The sequence below is a fragment of the Scyliorhinus torazame genome, chromosome 15 (genome assembly GCF_047496885.1).
Source record: "Scyliorhinus torazame isolate Kashiwa2021f chromosome 15, sScyTor2.1, whole genome shotgun sequence".
Taxonomy (NCBI): domain Eukaryota; kingdom Metazoa; phylum Chordata; class Chondrichthyes; order Carcharhiniformes; family Scyliorhinidae; genus Scyliorhinus; species Scyliorhinus torazame.
In genome coordinates this window covers 200,037,809-200,058,564 of record NC_092721.1, presented here as the reverse complement: position 1 = coordinate 200,058,564, position 20,756 = coordinate 200,037,809, and the positions used below count along the sequence as shown (strand labels likewise).

General features: G+C 43.5%; 1 protein-coding gene across 1 annotated transcript in view; it reads left to right on the top strand.

Moving 5' to 3' along the window:
* The window catches only part of uvrag (UV radiation resistance associated gene), a 403,204-nt gene that overhangs the window by 28,917 nt on the left and 353,531 nt on the right, over positions 1 to 20,756 (top strand). Inside the window, exons 2-3 of the mRNA XM_072477416.1 lie at positions 5,051 to 5,168; positions 8,716 to 8,750. Of these exons, the coding sequence (XP_072333517.1) occupies positions 5,051 to 5,168; positions 8,716 to 8,750 (153 nt within the window). The remainder of the gene's footprint in view (positions 1 to 5,050; positions 5,169 to 8,715; positions 8,751 to 20,756) is intronic.

Below are 20,756 nucleotides of genomic sequence, written 5' to 3'. Positions count from 1 at the left end.
GGCGTTTGACAAGGCAGACTGGTACAAAAAATAAAATTACATGGGATTCGGGGTGGGCTGCCAGATGGTTACAGAACTGGCTTGGTTGTAGAAGACAAAGTAGCGGTGGAAGGGTGTTTTTCAGAATGGATATCTATAGCTAATAGTGTTCTGCAGGGCTCAGTGCTGGGACCTCTTTGTAGTATATATAAATGATCTGGAGGAAAATGTGACTGGACTGATTAGTAAGTTTGCGGATGACACGAAGATTGGTGGAGCTGCTGATAGTGCCGAGGATTGTCAGAGGATGCAACAGGATATAGATAGATTGGAGACTTGGGCACAGAAATGGCAGATGAATTTAATCGGACAAATGCGAGGTAATGCATTTTGGAGGATCAAATCTAGGTTTGAATTATACTGTAAATGACAGAACCCTTAGGAACATTAACGTTCAGAGGGATCTAGGCGTGCAGGTCCACAGTTCGCTAAAAGTGACAACTCAGGTGGCCAAGGTGATTAAAAAGGCATATATCATGCTTGCCTTCATCAGCAGGGGCATTGAGTACAGGAGTTGGGAAATCGTGCTGCAGCTATATAAAAACTTGGTTAGGCCGCATTTGGAGTTTTGCGTGCCGTTCTGGTCACCACATTATCAGAAGGATGTGGAAGCTTTGGAGAGAATGCAAGGATTCACCAGGATGTTGCCTGGTCTCGGGGTTGGCTATGAGGAGAGGTTGAATAAACTAGGATTGTTTTCACTGGGAGGCTGAGGGGAGAAGGGAGACCTTACAGATGTCTACAAAATAGTGAGAGGGTCAGGGTGGATAGTCGGGCTTTTTCCAAGAGTGGCAGTGTCGATTATAAGGAAGCACAGGTTCAAGGTGACGGGGGGGAAAAGTTTAAGGGAAATGTGCGGGGTAAGTTTTTCATGCAGCACGTGAGTGGTGGGTGCCTGGAAAGCGCTGCCAGTGGATGTGGTGGAAGCAGGAACATTAGCAACATTTAAGAGGCATCTGGATGGATCCATGAATAGGGAGGAAATAGAGGGACATGGACCGAGTAAGGGCAGAGTTTTTTTAAAAAGTTAGGGCATCATGATCTGCACAGGCTTGATGGCCGATGGGCCTGTTGTAGTGCTGTACTTTTCTTCTTTATCTTTTGCGTTTTTATCTTTTAGTAACCCCCTGGTCTTTAAAAGTTTCTTCATCCTCCAACCTGCCACTGGCCATAGCAATATGGTATACCTTAATTTTTGCCTTCATCTTTAACCCCCTTGCTTAGCCACGGATGAATTTTCCCCATCTTTCTTCTCTGGAATATATTTTTTCTATTTTTCTAGTGAGAAAGATTGGTAATCGGGGGATACAGATTTGGTGTTATTGACAAAAGAGCCCGTTGAGATGGGAGGAATAATTTAATGTCTGTTGTTATGGTCCGGAATACACCCGAAAGGGTGGTTCAAACAGATTCAATAGGAACGAGGAATGTGACCGTTGTTTTCTTGGTATGTATTTTGAGGAGTAATTTTTGGATAGATGCTAGAGAATCAATAGATATTCCCTGTGCAGAGAGGAAACCAAATGAAATCTTTCAGCATGGCTACTGTTGACATGGTATTTGAGTTTTCAGACTTGTTCAATTCTAAGTTGGTGGATGTTTCACAGTTGGAGGAAATTAAATTTACTTCCATCACCAAAATAAACCTTTTCAAACCAAGGCATTCTTGGTTAGCTGGATTCAGCTGTAGCTTTTGTTTTATGCGATACTGCTTGTTATGGCCTTTGAGAATGGTATGATATTTCTGGGCAAACAAATGATCCTTTCTAGGAAAATTGAAATGGATGCGTTCAGTTCTGTCCGTTCTGTTTGCTTTTTATAATGCTGTTTTTCAGCACTCGGTAGAAAATGTCCCGTGTTCATGTTTAGAAGCTGAACAAAACATTAAAACTTTTAGTGAAGGTTAAATCATTAAAAAAAATAATAAATTGTATCCCAGCCATAAGAAGGTGAAGCAGTATTTGACAACAACAGGTTGTGTTCTGTCCATTCTTTACACTGAAATAGCTCTTGCAACTTGAATTCTTGTGCTTTGTGTCTTCTGTAGGAATTATTTACAATGTTTGACATGGGTGACCATGCAGTCCGTGACTGGCTTCTCTATTTCAATGATTGTATGATTGCCTTGCTATAATAAGTGATGCAGGAAATTGAGAAGCATTGTTTGTCCATTTTCGGTAAAGTTATGGAAACCTGTACAAAAATGATGAATCAGGAAAAGAATAAAATCATTAAAGAACAAAAATGAATTGATCAATGGAAGGTCTTGCCAAACTAACCTGGGTGATTTTCCTTTAGCGTGATAAATAGCTCTGTAGATTACCAAGATTTCACTCAAGCCTTTGATGCAATTGCTTTGGAAAGACATCTACTGAAAATAAAAGAATTGGAAATGAATGGAAATATTTTATAATTGGCCGGTAAATTTAACTTCCTGCAACTGTGAAACATCCACCATGTCAACAGTAGGCATGCTGAAAGATTTAATTTGATTTCCTCTCTGCTCGGGGAGTATATATTGATACTCCACCTATTCACAATGGGTACTGCTCCATCAAAATTACTGACTGTTCAGTAGAACCCTGAGGGCAGTGGTACAGGGATTATCATTGTCTTGGAGAATATTATGTGGAGATGCCGGCGTTGGACTGGGGTGAGCACAGTAAGAAGTCTTACAACACCAGGTTAAAGTCCAACAGGTTTGTTTCGATGTTACTAGCTTTCGGAGCGCTGCTCCTTCCTCAGGTGAATGAATATTAGCAGTAAGATCATGCAGGGTTTTTATTTATTCATGGAATGTGGGTATTAAGGGCGGCACGGTGCAGTGGTTAGCACTGCTAAATTGCCCCTTAATTGGCAAAAAAAAATTGAGTACTCTAAATTTATTTTACAAAATGGGACGTGGGTATTGCTGGCAAGGCGTGCATGGATTGCCAGCCACCAATTGCCCTTCAGAATGTGGTGCTGATTGACCTTGAATCCAGCTGAGTGGCTTGCAAGGCCATTTCAAAGTGTAATTAAGAGTCCGTCGCATTGCTGTGGGTCTGGAGTGACCCGTGCTTCAGACAGGGTAAGAACATTAGTTTCTTTTCCTCAAAAGCACATTCAGTAAGATAATGGCTGATTTGTTTATATTTCAAATCCAACATTTCCCGATAACCTTCGATTTCTTACAAGCAAGAAACTATCGACTTTTTAAAATATTCAACAACTCCGTCTCCACTGCCTTCTGAGGCAATAAGTTCCATAGTCTTACAATCCTCAGAAAGATTTCTGTTCTGTCCAATAGGGTGACCCCTAATTTTAAAAAGTGTCCCCTAGCTCTGGACTCTCACAAGAGAAAACATCATTTCCATGTCCACCTTGGATTTGGATTTGTTTATTGCCACGTGTACCGAGGTACAGTGAAAAACATTTGTCTGTGATCAGCTCAAGCAGATCATTTAGTACATGAAAAGAAAAGTAAAAAGAAAATATATAATAGGGCATCACAAGGTACACAATGTAACTACATAAACACCGGCATCAGGTGAAGCATGCAGTGTAGTACTGATCAGGTCAGTCCATAAGAGAGTCGTTTAGGAGTCTGGTAACAGCGGGGAAGAAGCTGTTTTTACAAAGAACAAAGAAATGTACAGCACAGGAACAGGCCCTTCGGCCTTCCAAGCCCGTGCCGACCATGCTGCCCGACTAAACTACAATCTTCTACACTTCCTGGGTCCGTATCCCTTTATTCCCATCCTATTCATGTATTTGTCAAGATGCCCCTTAAATGTCACTATCGTCCCTGCTTCAACCACCACCTCCGGTAGCGAGTTCCAGGCACCCACTACCCTCTGTGCAAAAAAACTTGCCTCGTACATATACTCTAAACCTTGCCCCTCTCACCTTAAACCTATGCCCCCTAGTAATTGACCCCTCTACCCTGGGGAAAAGCCTCTGACTATCTACTCTGTCTATGCCCCTCATAATTTTGTAGACCTCTATCAGGTCGCCCCTCAACCTCCGTCATTCCAGTGAGAACAAACCGAGTTTATTCAACCGCACCTCCTAGCTAATGCCATCCATACCAGGCAACATTCTGGTAAATCTCTTCTGCACCCTCTCTAAAGCCTCTACATCCTTCTGGTAGTGTGGCAACCAGAATTGAACACTATACTCCGTGTGGCCTAACTAAGGTTCTATACAGCTGCAACATGACTTGCCAATTCTTATACTCAATGCCCCGGCCAATGAATACATGCCGTATGCCTTCTTGACTACCTTCTCCACCTGTGCTGCCCCTTTCAGTGACCTGTTGACCCGTACTCCTAGATCTCTCTGACTTTCAATACTCTTGAGGGTTCTACCATTCACTGTATATTGCCTACCTGCATTAGACCTTCCAAAATGCATTACCTCCCATTTGTCCGGATTAAACTCCATCTGCCATCTCTCCGCCCAAGTCTCCAAACAATCTAAATCCTGCTGTATCCTCTGAGTTAGTCCTTATCGCTATCCACAATTCCACTAACCTTTGTGTCATCTGCAAACTTACTAATCAGACCAGTTACATTTTCCTCCAAATCATTTATATATACTACTGACCTCTTTCTGTGCTGTAACTTTTCTCTGGCTTTAGGTTATGAAATTAATGTGCTATATAAATGCATTGTTGTTTATATTAGTTTGTGTCATTTCTCTCTGTATATTGGATGTCGAGTGACAGCCCTTTGGATTATTTAACATGTATATGAATCGAACATTGACATTGGTTGCCAAAAGAGGGAAACCCATCTCTTCCTTCAAGAATATGTAGAAACTATGTTGAAATCAGAAGTCATGCACATGAGTTCACAAATAGTTTGTGTGGATGGAATCTGAAATTTCTAAAGTCCGATGTTATTAAATGTTAGATTGTATTATTAGACTGCACAAGTGCCAAATGACATGGTGCAGAACAAATGTTTTGGTGAGAACTAAGATTAAATATTTAAATGCCTAAGCACTGTTCAAATGTTTCTTGTTTCAGCGACGGCTTCGACACCTGCGAAGTATTGCAGCACGAAATATAATTAACAAGAATGGTTCCCATCTTCTGGACACCTACTTTAGCTTACACCTATGTGATGATGCAAAGGTCTTTAAAGGTAATTAAAGTTGCTGCAGATGCATTTTTATTATGAGAAATAATGAATTGGTGTAGCAAAGTTGGAACTTTCAACATTTAGATTCTTATGATGATCTCCGGTGACGGCAATAATAGTTACTTTATACGGGCTTGTTGTTTGCTGGTGAAACATAATTACAAGCTGATCAGAATAGTGAGCCTCTATAACTTAAAACATTGAGGGATGTCTAATGGACTGCCTGCTTGCACATTTAACAAACTTCTTTTACTTTTAAGCAATGAATGTTATATTCTCCAATCCTCCTTATCCAAAATCATTGCAGGAGCTTCTAACAAGAGTTTCCTAGTCTCGATAGTACCGTGCATTTCGCACCTTTTAGTGTGGTAAAGTATAGTGAGTGCCTCAAAACAAAAATTGACAACAGAACCACATGAGGTAGGTTTTAGGGAGTGCCTTAAATGACGAAAGACGAGTTTAGAGAGGGAATTGCTGAACAGCTGAAGGCATGGCAGCCAAGAGGTTAAAATTGGGGATGCGCAAAGGCTAGAATTGGAAGTGCCCAGAGATCCCACAGGGTTGTGGCACTGGAGGAATTTAGTGATAGAGAGAGGGTGAACTTATGAAGTGTTTTTAAAATGAGGATTAGAATTTTAAAGTCATATGTGTTGCTCAACTCTGCTGCTAAAAGTAATGACTCTGTTTGTATTAATTGCCTGTCCCCAAATGAGCCATTAAAAATCATAGAATCCCGACAGTGCAGTGTTGGGGTTTGTTGCTGAACTTGTTGTGACAAGTGATGTGAGCCTCTGAATGTTGAAGCCCTTCTACCATTCACTCCTTCAGAGTGATAAAACTCAAAGTATGATTTTAGAATAGAAAACAAAGAATCATACAGTACAGAAGAGGCCCATCAGCCCAACAAGCCTGCACCAACAAAAAACTACTCCAATCTAAAATTTTATAGTGGAGTGCTTTGTAAACAGTGGCAGGATTGGACAGTCAACATGGATTTAAGAAAGGGAAATCATACTTGACAAATCTGCTGGAATGTTTTTGAGGTGTAACGCATAGAATTGATCAAGGGGAGCCAGTGGATGTGGTTTATTTGGACTTTCGGAAGGCTTTCGACAAAATGCCAGAAGATTAGTGTGTAAAATTGAAATGCATATGATTAGGAGTAGTGTATTGAGATGGATAGAAAACTGGTTGTCAAACAAGAAACAAAGAGTAGGGAAAAATGGGTCTTTAGTCACTGCCTGCCATTTGGACAGTGTGGTGCCGCAGGAATTGGTGCTTGGGGCCCCAGCTATCAACTCTATATTAATAATTTCGAACAAAATGTAATATCTCCAAATTTGCTGATGAGACATTTTGTGTGAGGTTCCCACAATGGTAGCAAAACAGGAAGGCAGATTAGGGACAGCACGGTGGCGCAGTGGTTAGCACTGGGACTGCGGCGCTGAGGACTCTGGTTCGAATCCCGGCCCTGGGTCACTGTCCGTGTGGAGTTTGCACATTCTCCCCATGTCTGCGTGGGTTTCACCCCCACAACCCAAAAGATGTGCGGGTTAGGTGGATTGGTCATGCTAAATTGCCTCTTGATTGGAAAAAATCTAAATTTAAAAAAAAAAGGAAGGCAGATTATTATTACAGGGCTGGTTTAGCTCACAGGGCTGGTTTAGCTCAGTGGGCTAGACAGCTGGTTTGTGATGCAGAACAAGGCCAGCAGTGCGGGTTTAATTCCTGTACCAGCTGAGAATTCTGAATTCTCCCCGTGTGTAACCGAACAGGTGCCGGAATGTGGCGACTAGGGGCTTTTCACAGTAACTTCATTGTAGTGTTAATGTAAGCCTACTTGTGAAAATAAAGATTCTTTACCTTTATCTGAATTAATTACGATATAGGAATGTTCAACAAGACCTGTGTGTCCTTGCACACCAGTCGCCGAAGGTAACAGCAGGCAATAAAGAAGGCAAATGGTATGTTGACCTTCATAGCAAGAGGATTCCAGATCAGGAGTAGGGATGTCCTTGCTGGAATTATACAGGGCCTTGGTGAGGCCACACTTGAAATATTGTGTGCAGTTTTGGTCTCCTTATCTGATGTTCTTGCTGTAGAGGGAGTACAGATAAGGTTTACCAGACTGATTCCTGGGATGATAGGATTGATGTATGAGGAGAGATTGAGTTTGTAAAGATTGCAATGACTGGAGTTCAGAAGAATGAGGGGCATCTCATATGCAGGAAGATGTTCCCGTTCGTGGGGATGCCTTGAACCAGGGAATGCAGGGTGAGGATAAGGAGTAGACCATTTAGGAATGAGAGGAGGAGAAACTTCTTATCCCAGAAAGTGATCGGCCTGCGGAATTCATTACCACGAAAAGCAGTTGTAGCAAGAAGCAGCTAGATAATAATCGCTTATTGTCACAAGTAGGCTTCAATGAAATTCTTGTGAAACGCCCCTAGTTGCCACAATCCGGCGCCTGTTCGGGGAGGCCAGTATGGGAATTGAAACCGCGCTAAACCAGCCTTGTTCTGCATTACCAGTCAGCTGTTTAGCCCATTGTGCTAAACCAGCCCCTTATAGCAATTGGGGCAATAGGGATCAATGGATATGGGTGAAGTGGGATCAGGCTATTGAGTTGGATGACCAGCCATGATCACCATGAATGTTGGTGTTGGAGCAGGCTCAAAGGGCTAAATGGCCTTCTCCTATTGTTCTATGTTTCACCACTAATCCCACTTCCCAGCACTTGGCCCATAGTCTTGAATGTTATGGCATTTCAAATGCTCATCCCTTTTAGAGGTATTTCAAATCTGAATCCGATTCTACTGAAATAATTTACTGATGTACAGTCACATACTTTATGATCTTGTTTTTATTTGAATTGTAAACTGTCATACAAATTGCCCCCTCCTTCTTGCCACAGGCACCGATAAGGCAAATTACTCTCTTTTTTTTTGTCCTTTTAAGTGTGGTGCTATTGGATCAAGGTGATTTGCATGTTTTCATTGAATTAAGAATTTCTACATACGCTGCACAATCGCCCCTCTCATTTTTTTTCTCTCCATTTAACACTACTTTCTGTGGGTTTCTGAAATGTTTTCTCTCACAGATGTTCTATTGGTTTCAAACAGCCTTCACTACAAACTGACAGATAACAGGATGTATATATAAAGAGAGCTCTCTGAGATTCTTACATCAGCATACCTTACCTGACTACTTTTGGATTGAGTTCAGTTACTGTGTTCAACCAGTCTAAATTCTGTCTTCAATTTATTGGATGGAATGAAAATTTAGATATACTGGAGTTTTTATTTTAATTGCACTTTGCTTCAAAACTCTGATCTGCAATAAAAATCAGTTGAAGGAGTCAAGAAAATCTGTTCAAAATTGACTTCACAAGCTTTGCTGCTGTTTGAGGTGATCTGGGGTGATTTGAATGAATTTCCAATGTTTAAAACCATTTTTTTGTTGTTGCAGTGACTAAATGTTAATTATTGAATTACTGATTTCCAGAAGTGTTTTGTAAATGAATTCCTAACACATTGTTCTCTCTCTTCAGCATTTTACACCAGCGAGGTAGTGAAGGATTCTTTGGTAAGTGACACTTAATTGGACTAATGTTAGCTCTGTATTTAAATGAAGAATTTGCACCAGTATTCTGACCATTCTTTGGACCAGATGAGTCTTTGCATTAATGCATATTTTCAGCTTCCCTTTAAATAATCCAGTTTAATCAGCATTTTCCTAAAAGAAATAGAGTTGGAGGAATCTATGTCCTGAGAGGAAAAACTCCAAGCTTGCATATAAACATAGAAAACAGGAGCATGAGGAGGCCATTCAGCTCGTCGAGCCTGCTTTGCCATTCATTATGATCATGGCTGATCATCCAATTTAATAGTCAAACCCTCAAATCCCAAACCCTAATCCGGCTTTGCCTCCATGTTGTTTAATCCCTTTCACATGAAGAGCTGAATCTAACTGCTTGAAAGGATAACATTTTTTGTCCTCAATTGCTTCCTGTAGTAACACACTCCTCAGGCTCCACACACTCTGGGTGAAGATATTTCTCTGTTGGGTAATTTGGTCATTCTGAATTCTCCCCCCCCATGTATCCAAACAGGCGCTGGAGTGTGGCGACTAGGGGCTTTTCACAGTAACTTCATTGCAGTGTTAATGTAAGCCTACTTGTGACAATAAAGCCTACTTGAGACAATAAAGATTATGATTACTATTATTACTGTTATTAAATGGTCTACCACAAGTCCTCAGACTGTGACCCCTGGTTCTGAACGCACACCATCGGAAACATTCTTTCTGCATTAGCCCTGTCTCGTCCATTTAGAATTTTATCGGTTTCGTAGAATCATAGAATTTACAGTGCAGAAGGAGGCCATTCGGCCCTTCAAGTCTGCACCGGCCCTTGGGAAGAGCACCCTACTGAAACCCACACCTTCACCCTATCCTAGTAACCCCACTTAACTTTTTTGGACATTTAAGGGCAATTTAGCATGTCCAATCCACCTAACCTGCGCATCTTTGGACTTGAGGGAAGAAACCAGAGCACCCGGAGGAAACCCACGTACACACTGGGAGAACGTGCAGACTCCGCACAGACAGCGAACCAAGCTGGGAATCTAACCCAGGGACCCTGGTGCTGTGAAGCAACAGTGTTAACCACTATGCTACTGTGCCGCCCCTATGGTTTCTGAGATTTTCCCTTCATTTTTTGAATTCAATCCTAACTGATTCAATTTCTCCTCTTACATCAGTGCAGCCATCCCAGGAATCAGTCTGGCAAATCTCTGCACTCCCTCCAGTGCAAGCACTTCCTTCCTCAGATAAGGAGACCAAAACTGCGCACACTATTCCAGGTGTGGCCTCACCCAAGGCCCTGTATAATTCCAGCAAGTCATCCTGGCTCCTGTACTCTAATGCTCTCACCATGAAGGCCAACATACCATTTGCCGACTTTACCGCCTGTTGTGTACCTACATGCTTCTCTTCAGTGACTGGTGTACAAGGACACCCAGGTCACATTGTTGCACATTCCCCCTCCTAATTTATGGCCATTCAGTGCGGCATGATGGCACTGCTGCCTCACGGCGCTGAGGATGCAGGTTCGATCCCGGGTCATTGTCCGTGTGGAGTTTGCACAATGTCCCGTGTCTGTGGGTGTCACCCCCACAACCCAAAGATATGCAGGTTAGGTGGATTGGCCACGCTAAATTTCCCCTTAATTGGAAAAAAAAGAACTGGGCCTTCTCGTTTTTGCTACCGAAGTAGATAACCTTGCATTTCTCCAAATTTCACCTGCCATTTACAGAAGCTAAACACTCAGTAGTAGAAGCTCCTATGATTGTGCCAACCCCAGGATCTTGAGACCAGTTGGAGCAAACCTGTTAACCTAGGCAGACAAAGACTCTGAGGATAAAAGTTACTTAACTGCTCTGACTGGATGAAACCCGGTTGTCTGAGCAATTGGTTGAACAAATTTGCTGAACCGTTGGGGAAATCGCCGTTGTCAATTTCAACAGGCATGATGAACATGAATGATTTTTTAAAGAGTCAGTGTGTATCAAAGTGGCAAAAGTGTCTGTTCCACCAAACCCACCATATGCAGCTGTGGATGCGTAACTAACTGGTAAGGACGTGACAAGGTGGAATTGTTTCTCTGGTTAGGATTTCCGTTGAACCTCCTATAATAACAAGGAATGTTTTGTTAAATTTCAAATTGAGCCAGTCTTAATGCTGGATGAAACTTTGCGAAATTGTAACAGACCCTGCTGTCTTAATGTTTCTGTGGCTACTTCATAAAAGCTTCAACATGTAAAATTTGCTCTGTGGCAAGAATCTTCAATCTGTTTATACATCTTTCCATTAATCGCTCCCAGTATCCTATCAACAACCAAACCTTAAAAATATTTCTATTGGTATTTTCTATTTTTCTACACAGTTGCATTTTATGTTTAATGTGCACAGTACCTGTGGTACTTTATATAGATAAGCTTTCTATCGATATGTCAGGAATAAAAGAATGACTAGGGTAAGAGTAGGGCCAGACAAGGACAGCAGTGGGAAGTTGTGCTTGGAGTCCGAGGAGATAGGAGAGGTGCTAAATGAATATTTTTCGTCAGTATTCACACAGGAAAAAGACAATGTTGTTGAGGAGAATACTGAGATTCAGGCTACTAGACTAGAAGGGCTTGAGGTTCATAAGGAGGAGGTGTTAGCAATTCTGGAAAGTGTGAAAATAGATAAGTCCCCTGGGCCGGATGGGATTTATCCTAGGATTCTCTGGGAAGCTAGGGAGGCGATTGATGAGCCTTTGGCTTTGATCTTTAAGTCATCTTTGTCTACAGGAATAGTGCCAGAAGACTGGAGGATAGCAAATGTGGTCCCCTTGTTCAAGAAGGGGAGTAGAGACAACCCCGGTAACTAGAGACCAGTGAGCCTTACTTCTGTTGTGGGCAAAATCTTGGAAGGTTTATAAGAGATAGGATGTATAATCATCTGGAAAGCACGGTAGCATTGTGGATAGCACAAATGCTTCACAGCTCCAAGGTCCCAGGTTCGATTCCGGCTTGGGTCACTGTCTGTGCGGAGTCTGCACATCCTCCCCGTGCGTGCGTGGGTTTCCTCCGGGTGTTCCGGTTTCCTCCCACAGTCCAAAGATGTGCGGGTTAGGTGGATTGGCCATGCTAAATTGCCCATAGTGTCCAAAATTGCCCTTAGTGTAGGGTGGGGTCACTGGGTTATGGGGATAGGGTGGCGGTGTGGACCTTGGGTAGGGTGCTCTTTCCAAGAGCCGGTGCAGACTCGATGGGCCGAATGGCCTCCTTCTGCACTGTAAATTCTATGATGATGAATAATTTGATTAGAGGTAGTCAACACGGTTTTGTGAAGGGTAGGTTGTGCCTCAAACCTTATTGAGTTCTTTAAGAAGGTGACCAAACAGGTGGATGAGGGTAAAGCAGTTGATGTGGTGTATATGGATTTCAGTAAAGCGTTTGATAAGGTCCCCCAAGGTAGGCTACTACAGAAAATACGGAGGCATGGGATTTAGGGTGATTTTGCAGTTTGGATCAGAAATTGGCCAGCTGGAAGAAGACAAAGGGTGGTGGTTGATGGGAAATGTTCAGACTGGAGTCCAGTTACTAGTGGTGTACCACAAGGATCTGTTTTGGGACCACTGCTGTTTCTCATTTTTATAAATGACCTGGAGGAGGGCGTAGAAGGATGGGTGAGTAAATTTGCAAATGGCACTAAAGTTGGTGGAGTTGTGGACAGTGCGGAAGGATGTTACAAGTTACAGAGGGATATAGATAAGCTGCAGCGCTGGGCTGAGAGGTGTCAAATGGAGTTTAATGCAGAAAAGTGTGAGGTGATTCATTTTGGAAGGAATAACAGGAAGACCGAGTTACTGGGCTAATGGTAAGATTCTTGGCAGTGTGGATGAGCAGAGAGATCTCGGTGTCCATGTACATAGATCCCTGAAAGTTGCCACCCAGGTTGAGGGGGCTGTTAAGGAGTACGGTGTATTAGCTTTTATTGATAGAGGGATTGAGTTTCGGAGCCATGAGGTCATGTTGCAGCTGTACAAAACTCTGATGCGGCCGCATTTGGAGTATTGTGTGCAATTCTGGTCGCCGCATTATAGAGAGGATGTGGAAGCATTGGAAAGGGTGCAGTAGTGGACTCGCCAACACTAAGGGCATTCAAATGGTCATTGGATAGACATGGACGATAAGGGAATAGTGTAGATGGGCTTTAGAGTGGTTTCACAGGTCGGCGCAACATCGAGGGCCGAAGGGCCTGTACTGCGCTGTAATGTTCTGTGTCCTGTCTCCATTTCTTGCATGTGGTGTCTAGCATGGCTGGTGGTTTCCACAGTTTGGGGCCAAGGAAGACATCTCGGTCAGACCGAAATATTGCCTCATTTGATTCCACGTCCTTACTGTGGCTACCGCCACTAGGCAGGTTGTATACTTCGTCCGGGGGGGGGGGGGGGGGGCGGCGCGCGGCGCGGGGAGAAGGAGAAGAAAGAGTGCTGACGTGGCGAGGGCCCAGAGAGTCGTTCCCTTGCAGGGGGCCTCCTCCATCGGCACCCATTCCGTATTGGGTTCACATACCCATTTCCTCACTCTTTCTACCATGGTAGTATTGCAGATAGCAACAGCTAGGAGGTTCTTCCATTCGACTCTGTCGAAGCCTTTTCTGCGTCCAGGGAAACAATCACCTCCGGTGTTCTCTCCCCGGAGTGGGTGGGGTGTCATTATTACATTCATCAGCTGCCTGATGTTCGCAGTGAGCTGCCTAACTTTGACAAAGCATATCTGGTCTTCTGCGACCACCTCTGGTACGCAGTTCTCCAATCTCTTGGCCAGGATCTTCGCAAATATCTTCGCGTCTACATTCTGTAGTGAAATGGGTCTATATGAGCCGCATTGCATCGGGTCTTTATCTTTTTTGTGTCGTCCCCCAGAACTGGCATATCCAGTCCGTTAAGGAACTTTGTTTCATCCCCGTATCCCCATCGGGGGTGCTCTGAGGTGTCCATCCCTCTGTAAAAGGTCTTAAATGCTCGATTGACCTCTTTTGGTTCCATTGCCAGTCTGCCACTGCTATCTTTTACCTGCGCAATTTCCCGCGTGGCTGCCTGCTTTCTCAGCTGGTAAGCCAGTAGATGGCCCGCCTATTTCCCCGTGTTCGCAGAAGGTCCCCTGTGTTGGCGGAGTTGGTGCACTGCTTTGCTAGTGGATAGCAGGTTAAAGTCGATTTGTAGCTTTTTTCCTCTCCACCAGCAGCTTTACGGTCAGGGCCTCTGTGTACTTTCTGTCGACCTCCATGATGGAGTCGATCCGCTGTTGCCTGACCGCCCTCTTCCCTGTCTCTGCGTACCTTGTAGACTATAATTTCCCCTATGACCACACCCTTTAGTGCCTCCCAGAACATGGAAGGTGTGAGACTTCCCTGTTCTGGTTGTTAGTTACGTAGTCGCCTATGACCTGTGATGTTTTCTGGCAGAAGGCCTTTTCGGCCAGGAGGTCTGTGTCCAACCTCCATGTGGGGCGTTGGGCACAACCCGTATCCAACCTCACATCCACGTAGTGCGGAGTGTAATTGGAGATGACTATCATGGAATATTCCGCTCCCATCATTCTTGGAAGCACCCATTTCTCCACTGCAAAGAAGTCGATTCGGATGTATACTTTAAAAAAAAAACACGGCCAATCCACCTACTCTGCACATCTTTTTGGGTTGTGGGGATGAGACCCACGCAGACACAGGGAGAATGTGCAAACTCCACATGGACAGTGACCCAGGGAGGGATCGAACCTGGCACCTCAGCGCCATGAGGCAGCAGTGCTAACCACTGCGCCACCGAGCCGCCCCTTGATTCGGATGTGTACTTTATGTACCAGCGAGAAGAACGCGAATTCCCTCTCACCAAGGTGGAGGAACTCCCATGGATCCACTGCCCCCATAAATATTCCCAGTTCCCTAGCCATGCCTGTCGTTTTGCCCTTTCTGGGGCTTGATCGGTCAGTTAGTGGTTCTTGCACACAGTTACAGTCTGTGTCGGGGGTTTACACCATAGTCTTTTTTATAAATTCTGTGTCGTTCCAGTTGGGTGCGTACACACTTACCAGTACTACCGGTGCCCCGTCCAGGACATTGCTGACCATGACATACCTGGGTCTGTAACCGTCCTTGTCTCTGTAAACCCTGTCCTCTTACTGATAAGTATGGCTACTCCCCTGGCCCTCTGGATCTTTTCACTGGGCCGTGAAGTCCCCTTACATTCCAGGTGACTATCCTAATGGGGGGATTTCTGTCCCCCTGTTCCTGTGGGATCAACCATAATTACCTGGTGGACACGCCCCTGCACTTTGGGGTTTTCCTTTGTTAGGGGGCTGTCCAAAATGGTCGCTGTCACCGTTCTCACCATGAACGGGCCCCTGTGCCCCAGGCTTTCCCTTTGTCCAGGGGGCACCCAACATGGCCGGCAACTGTGTACACGCCACGTGGGTGCGTTCCTGCACTCCGGGGTTTCCATTTGTTTAGGCACCCTCCAAAGTGGCTGCTTGTGGCGCCATCTTGATTCCTCTGAGTGCTCCCTGCCTGCCAAAGCCAATCTTGCTGCCAACTCTTTTCCCCTTTTCTGTCTCCTGTCATTTGAGAACCACTTCTCAAATGCTGTCGACCATTGTGATGACCATTAATGTCATCCATCCAATAACCGTTTATTTTGCTTGCTTTGCCATGATTAATATTCTTGTAGGAATTGAGGTTTTACCCTGTGTAATTCTTTATCAGATAAGCCACAGAGCAAGAGTTGTGGGACTTGATAATCCAAGGAATATGAAATTGATCAAATCTTGTGCTTAATGAAACCAAGGTTAAATGATCTATCAGGAGCAGTAACAACATTTCACTGAACTGTGAGCAGTGTGCAATAATCACAGGTGTAATCACATTTCTGGTACCGATGCTTTCCTAGAAAAGTTGCATTGAACCTAATTAATCGTGTAACTTAATATGTTCTACTACTAATGAGAGGCCACAGATTGGTACTTCACTCTGGTCATTGAGGACTTCATTGTCCTCTGCAAACATAAGGGAAATTTGAAAAGGAGATTTTAAGGGAGCTTACTTGTGACAATCAAGATTACTTTAACTTTAAAACCCTACTCTATACATTATAACTTAATATAAAACTATCGGCCTTCAGTATTTTAAAATAACGTCTAATCTCAAAACTGCAGGCTTTTATTAGATACTGAAGTCATATAAATTTCTGTTCTTTTCACGTTTGGCCTTCAGTTGTTGAATTCATTGCTAGATTATATGTTTATTTCATTCTGCTTCAGTTTTAGAAACAAGTGAGCTAGGAACTATCAATAATTACAATGGAATCTATCCCCTTCTATTTAGAAAAGGGATGATTTCATCAACATTTTGACTATAATAAAACAATGGTAAAAACTATTTTAACTGGTGGGGAACTCTAGGAATTCAGGGGACATTAAATTAAAATGAAACCAATTGGTGCAATTATGAAGCACTTTTCACGGAAGGAGCTGTGCACATCTGGAATTCTGTTCTCCCTCTTTCTTTCTCCTCTTCTCTCCCCCCCCCCCCCCCCCCCCCCCCCCCCCCCAAGCTATTAGTAAATGATATAGCCTACAGATGTTCACCTGGCAATGTAGTGTCTTGTAAAATCATCAATTTGGGGAGGATGTTTAAATGTATTTCTACCTGTGTAGAGCACTAATATTTACCCCCCCCCTCCCCCATCTTATCCCCCTTTCCTTACCTTTTCTCCTCTTTGCTTCCCCCTTCTCCTCCCCCCACATCTACACCTGTCACAGTTTACCCTCTGATGTTAGTTTCTCTGCTGTTTGGTCTTTCACACCTTTTGTTCTCTGGGGACTGCCATTAGCACTCTTTCCCTTGGTTTCTGTGGTTGACTCATCTTTTATTCTCTCACTCCACAGAATAAATATTTCCCACTTTCTCTGTCTTTTAGCTTTGACAAAGGGTCATGTGGACTCAAAACATTAGCTCTTTTCTCTTCCTACAAATGCTGCCAGACCTGCTGAGAATTTCCAGCATTTTCTCTTTTGTTTCAGATTCCAGAATCCGCAGTAATTTGCTTAATTACAACATCTAAGTATTCTATACCCATTTTCCAGTACTTGGGATAGCCTTGGCATCGCAAGTGCACATCTAAACACTCCTTAAATGTTTTGAGTGTCTCTGCCTCCACCACCCTTTCAGGCAGTGCGTTCCAGACTCCCACCACCCTCTTGGTGAATTTGATCCATGTTATGGATTATGCGACAGTCACTGTTTTCAATCTATGGATTGGCCCACGATGCAAAGATGGCTACACCTGACTGTTGAAATCAAGGGTCTTATTGAAAATAAACAGCTTCATCTTGTTTCCAGCCAGTGGAGGAAAAAATCCATTGAATCTATTTGCAATTGGTACTATATTGGAAAAGTGAGCCTTCACAGTGAACACAGTTTTTCTAAATACTTTCCACAGAATGTGGTCGTTGGACCAGCATTTTTATCGCGCATTCCGAATTGCCCTTGAGAAGGTGGTGGTGGGCCACTGCCATGAACCGCTGCAGTCCATGTGGTATAGGTACACCCACAGTGCTGTTAGGGACTTCCAGGATTTTTCCTCTGACAGTGAAAGAATGACTATGTATTTCCTTTGTTTTCATAAATTTAAAGTGCCCAATTTTTTCTTTCTAATTAAGGGTCAATTTAGCGTGGCCAATCCACCTCCTGTGTACATCTTTGGGTTGTGGGGGTAAGATACCTGCAGATACAGGGAGAATGTGCAAACACCACACGGTCAGTGACAGGGCTGGGATCGAACCTGGGTCCTTGGCGTCGTGAGGCAGCAGTGCTAACCACTGCACCACCGTGCCACCCTTGACGAAGTCTGGATGGCATGTGGCTGAGGCGAACTTGCAGGTGGTGGTGTTCTCATGTGTCTGATGCCCCTGGTGGAGGCATGGGGCTGGAAGGTGCTGTCGAAGGTGCCTTGGCGAGTTGCAGCAGTGCATCTTGTAAACAGTGCATTGCTGACACTGTGCACAGCAAGTACTTAAGGTTGATATACTTATGGCTGATGTATCAGCATTGGTTCAGTTAATAGCACTCTCCTCTGAGTCGTAAGCTTATGGGTTCAAGCTCCTCTCCAGGCCATCTCCAACACAAATCAAGGTTGAGACCGCAATGCAGTACTCCGAATAGTAAAATATCCAAGACACGGTTACAAAGATGAGTGGGGAGTTCTTCCTGATATCCTGGTCAATTTTACCCCTCAATCATATCACTCAAACCGAGTATGTGGTCATTATCATGTTGCTGCTTGTGGGAGCTGCTATGTATGAATTGGCTGCCACATTTCCTACATTACAACAGTGACTAAATGTCAAAACTGCTTTATTGATCGTGAAGTGATTTGAGGTGTCCTGTGGTCATGAGTGATGCAAGTCTGTCTTTCATTGCCTCCAAGCCTGAGATCAATTTCAGAGCCCGTCAGCATTTCAGCACCATATTACCTGCTGCTTCCACTCACTGGAGGCCCTGCTGTATTTGTCTGCTTAGCCAAGTGATGGTGCCTTTGTTTGAGTTGGAGGTTCAAGCTTCACTCCAAACTGAGCAGGTTATCAAAGCTTGCATACAAGCACATGGAGGGAACATTGCAGTGTTGAAGGTTGTGACTTCAGATTGACATGGTACACCGTGGACATACACCAGTTTAAACATATAAAAGGTCTCATGGAGCAAGTTGAAGAACGGGGACTTTTTCAGATCAAAGTGGATTAACAGGTCACTGCTTACATTTGCTGCTGCGGGAGCAGGTTGGTTGTCACATTTGTAATCTGAAGAGACTAATTTAAATGCCTGTAATGCTCTTGGCATATCTAAGGATGTGAAATAATTTGAACTGCCATTGTCTAATTTGAGTAACAAATACAATGATTAAACCTTTACACGTGATGGATTTAGTAAAATCTTTACTTCTTTGGCTTTTTCTTTGCATGCCGTTTTGGGTAATAGCCTTGAGGCTTTTCTCAAATTATAAAACTCTGGATTAATAGTTCGTATTTAAGGTAGTGATGGTGGATTCAGTGACACATGCGAATTTTAAAATTCATTAATCTCTGAAAGTGTCATTTATTTTGTCAAATACTGGAGGAATGGGACACATCAGAAGTATGCCTACAACTTCCCCAATATCTTTATTAATGTCACAACTAGGCTACATTAACACTCCGGCGACTAAGGGAGAATTCAGAATGTCCAATTCACCTAACAAACACTTCTTTCGGGACTTGTGGGAGGAAACCGGTGCACCCGGAGGAAACCCACGCAGACACGAGGAAAACATGCAGACTCTGTACAGACAGTGACCCAAGCTGGGAGTCTAACCCGGGTCATAGAATCATAGAATTTACAGTGCAGAAGGAGGCTATTCAGCCCATCGAGTCTGCACCGGCCCTTGGAAAGAGCGCCCTACCTAAGCCCACACCCCCACCCTATCTCAGTAACCCAACCCAACCTTTTTGGACTCTTAAGGGCAATTTAGCATGGCCAATCCACCTAACCTGCACATTTTTGGACTGTGGCAGGAAGCCGGAGCACCCGGCGGAAACCCATGCAGACTCCACACAGACAGTGACCCAAGCCTGGAATCGAACCTGGGACCCAGGAGCTGTGAAGCAACAGTGCTAACCACTGTGCTAGCGTGTAGCCCGTTACGTTGTTTAAGCCTTGCCACAACAGGCGAGAGTCTGTGACGTTAGTCTGTGACTCTAGCTTAGTCTGGTATTGTCTTTTGGCATTCCTGATGGCTTTGTGGAGGTCATACCTGGATTTCCTGTAGGTCAGGGTTGCCTGTCTTGAACGCCTCAAACCTGGTCTTCAGTAGGCAGTGAGTCTCCCTATTAAACCATGATTTCCGTTTGGAGAATGTACGTACTCCCTTCTTTGGCTTGTGGCTGGTTCAACTGAGATCTATGGTATTGTGTCTCGCACTGCCACACAAAATGGCTTCTTTCAGCCTCCTTTATTCAAAAGCACAAAAATGGCTGCTACTATCCACGCAAGTTTATTCTCTCATCCTTTTGAACCGTTCTGGCTGTCAGCATTTATAAATTTCTATCCAAGCAGTAGGTTGAATCATGCTTCCATATTAAGTATTGGGTTAGTCAGGCATAGTCCCATCCATTGTCTTTTAACCAAGGTAATTGACCTTTTTAAATTACTGAGCCAGTAATTTAAATGGCCCCATTCTTTCAGGTTTGATGAGATGGTACAGATCAGTTCACATTGCTGGGGAAGCTACTGTCAATTATTTTCTGTTTGCACTTGTGGAAATGTGCACCAAGTTTCAAATGTTTTCACGTGTCTGAATATGTCTGGTTACAATCCACTTGGAATCTCTTTGAATTTTGGCAAACATTTCCGTTATAACAAGTCATGGTGATTTTTTTGCAGCTATATTTAAGGCTCCAAATTGTCCATTTAAAAGAATATGAATGCATATGGATATGAAGCAAAGGCAGGTTAATGGGTTTGAAGTACAGACTAGCTGTTATTGAATGGCAGAACAGATTAAGGGGCAGAGTGGCTGTCTCCTATTCCTATGCTCGTTTACAGTGGAAATTAGCTTGCAGGAAGTGAGACAGGATCTGCACAAGTCAATATCAAATGTCTTGGATGTTCAAAAGCTTTGAATTGTGTCAGTTTAATTATTTAAAACCACCATTGATTTTTCCTATTTGGCTTATTGTGCTCTCTCTCTCTTTCCCCCTCCCCCCAAATCTGTTAGGGCTGGGTAAGGCCAAACTGTATGTTTAAAATACACACTTCCTCTGAGGAAGTTTTGGCAAAAAGTCAAAAATGGATGCTCAAACTTGTATTTGAAGCAACATAACTTACTGAACTGTTAAACAGTTTGTAGTGTATGAACTATGTAATCTATTTCTGGGAAATGACCATGTCTGTACCTGCATTTAGTATCAAGTACCTGACCTGATATTAATTTAAAGAACAAAAATGTTCAAGGAA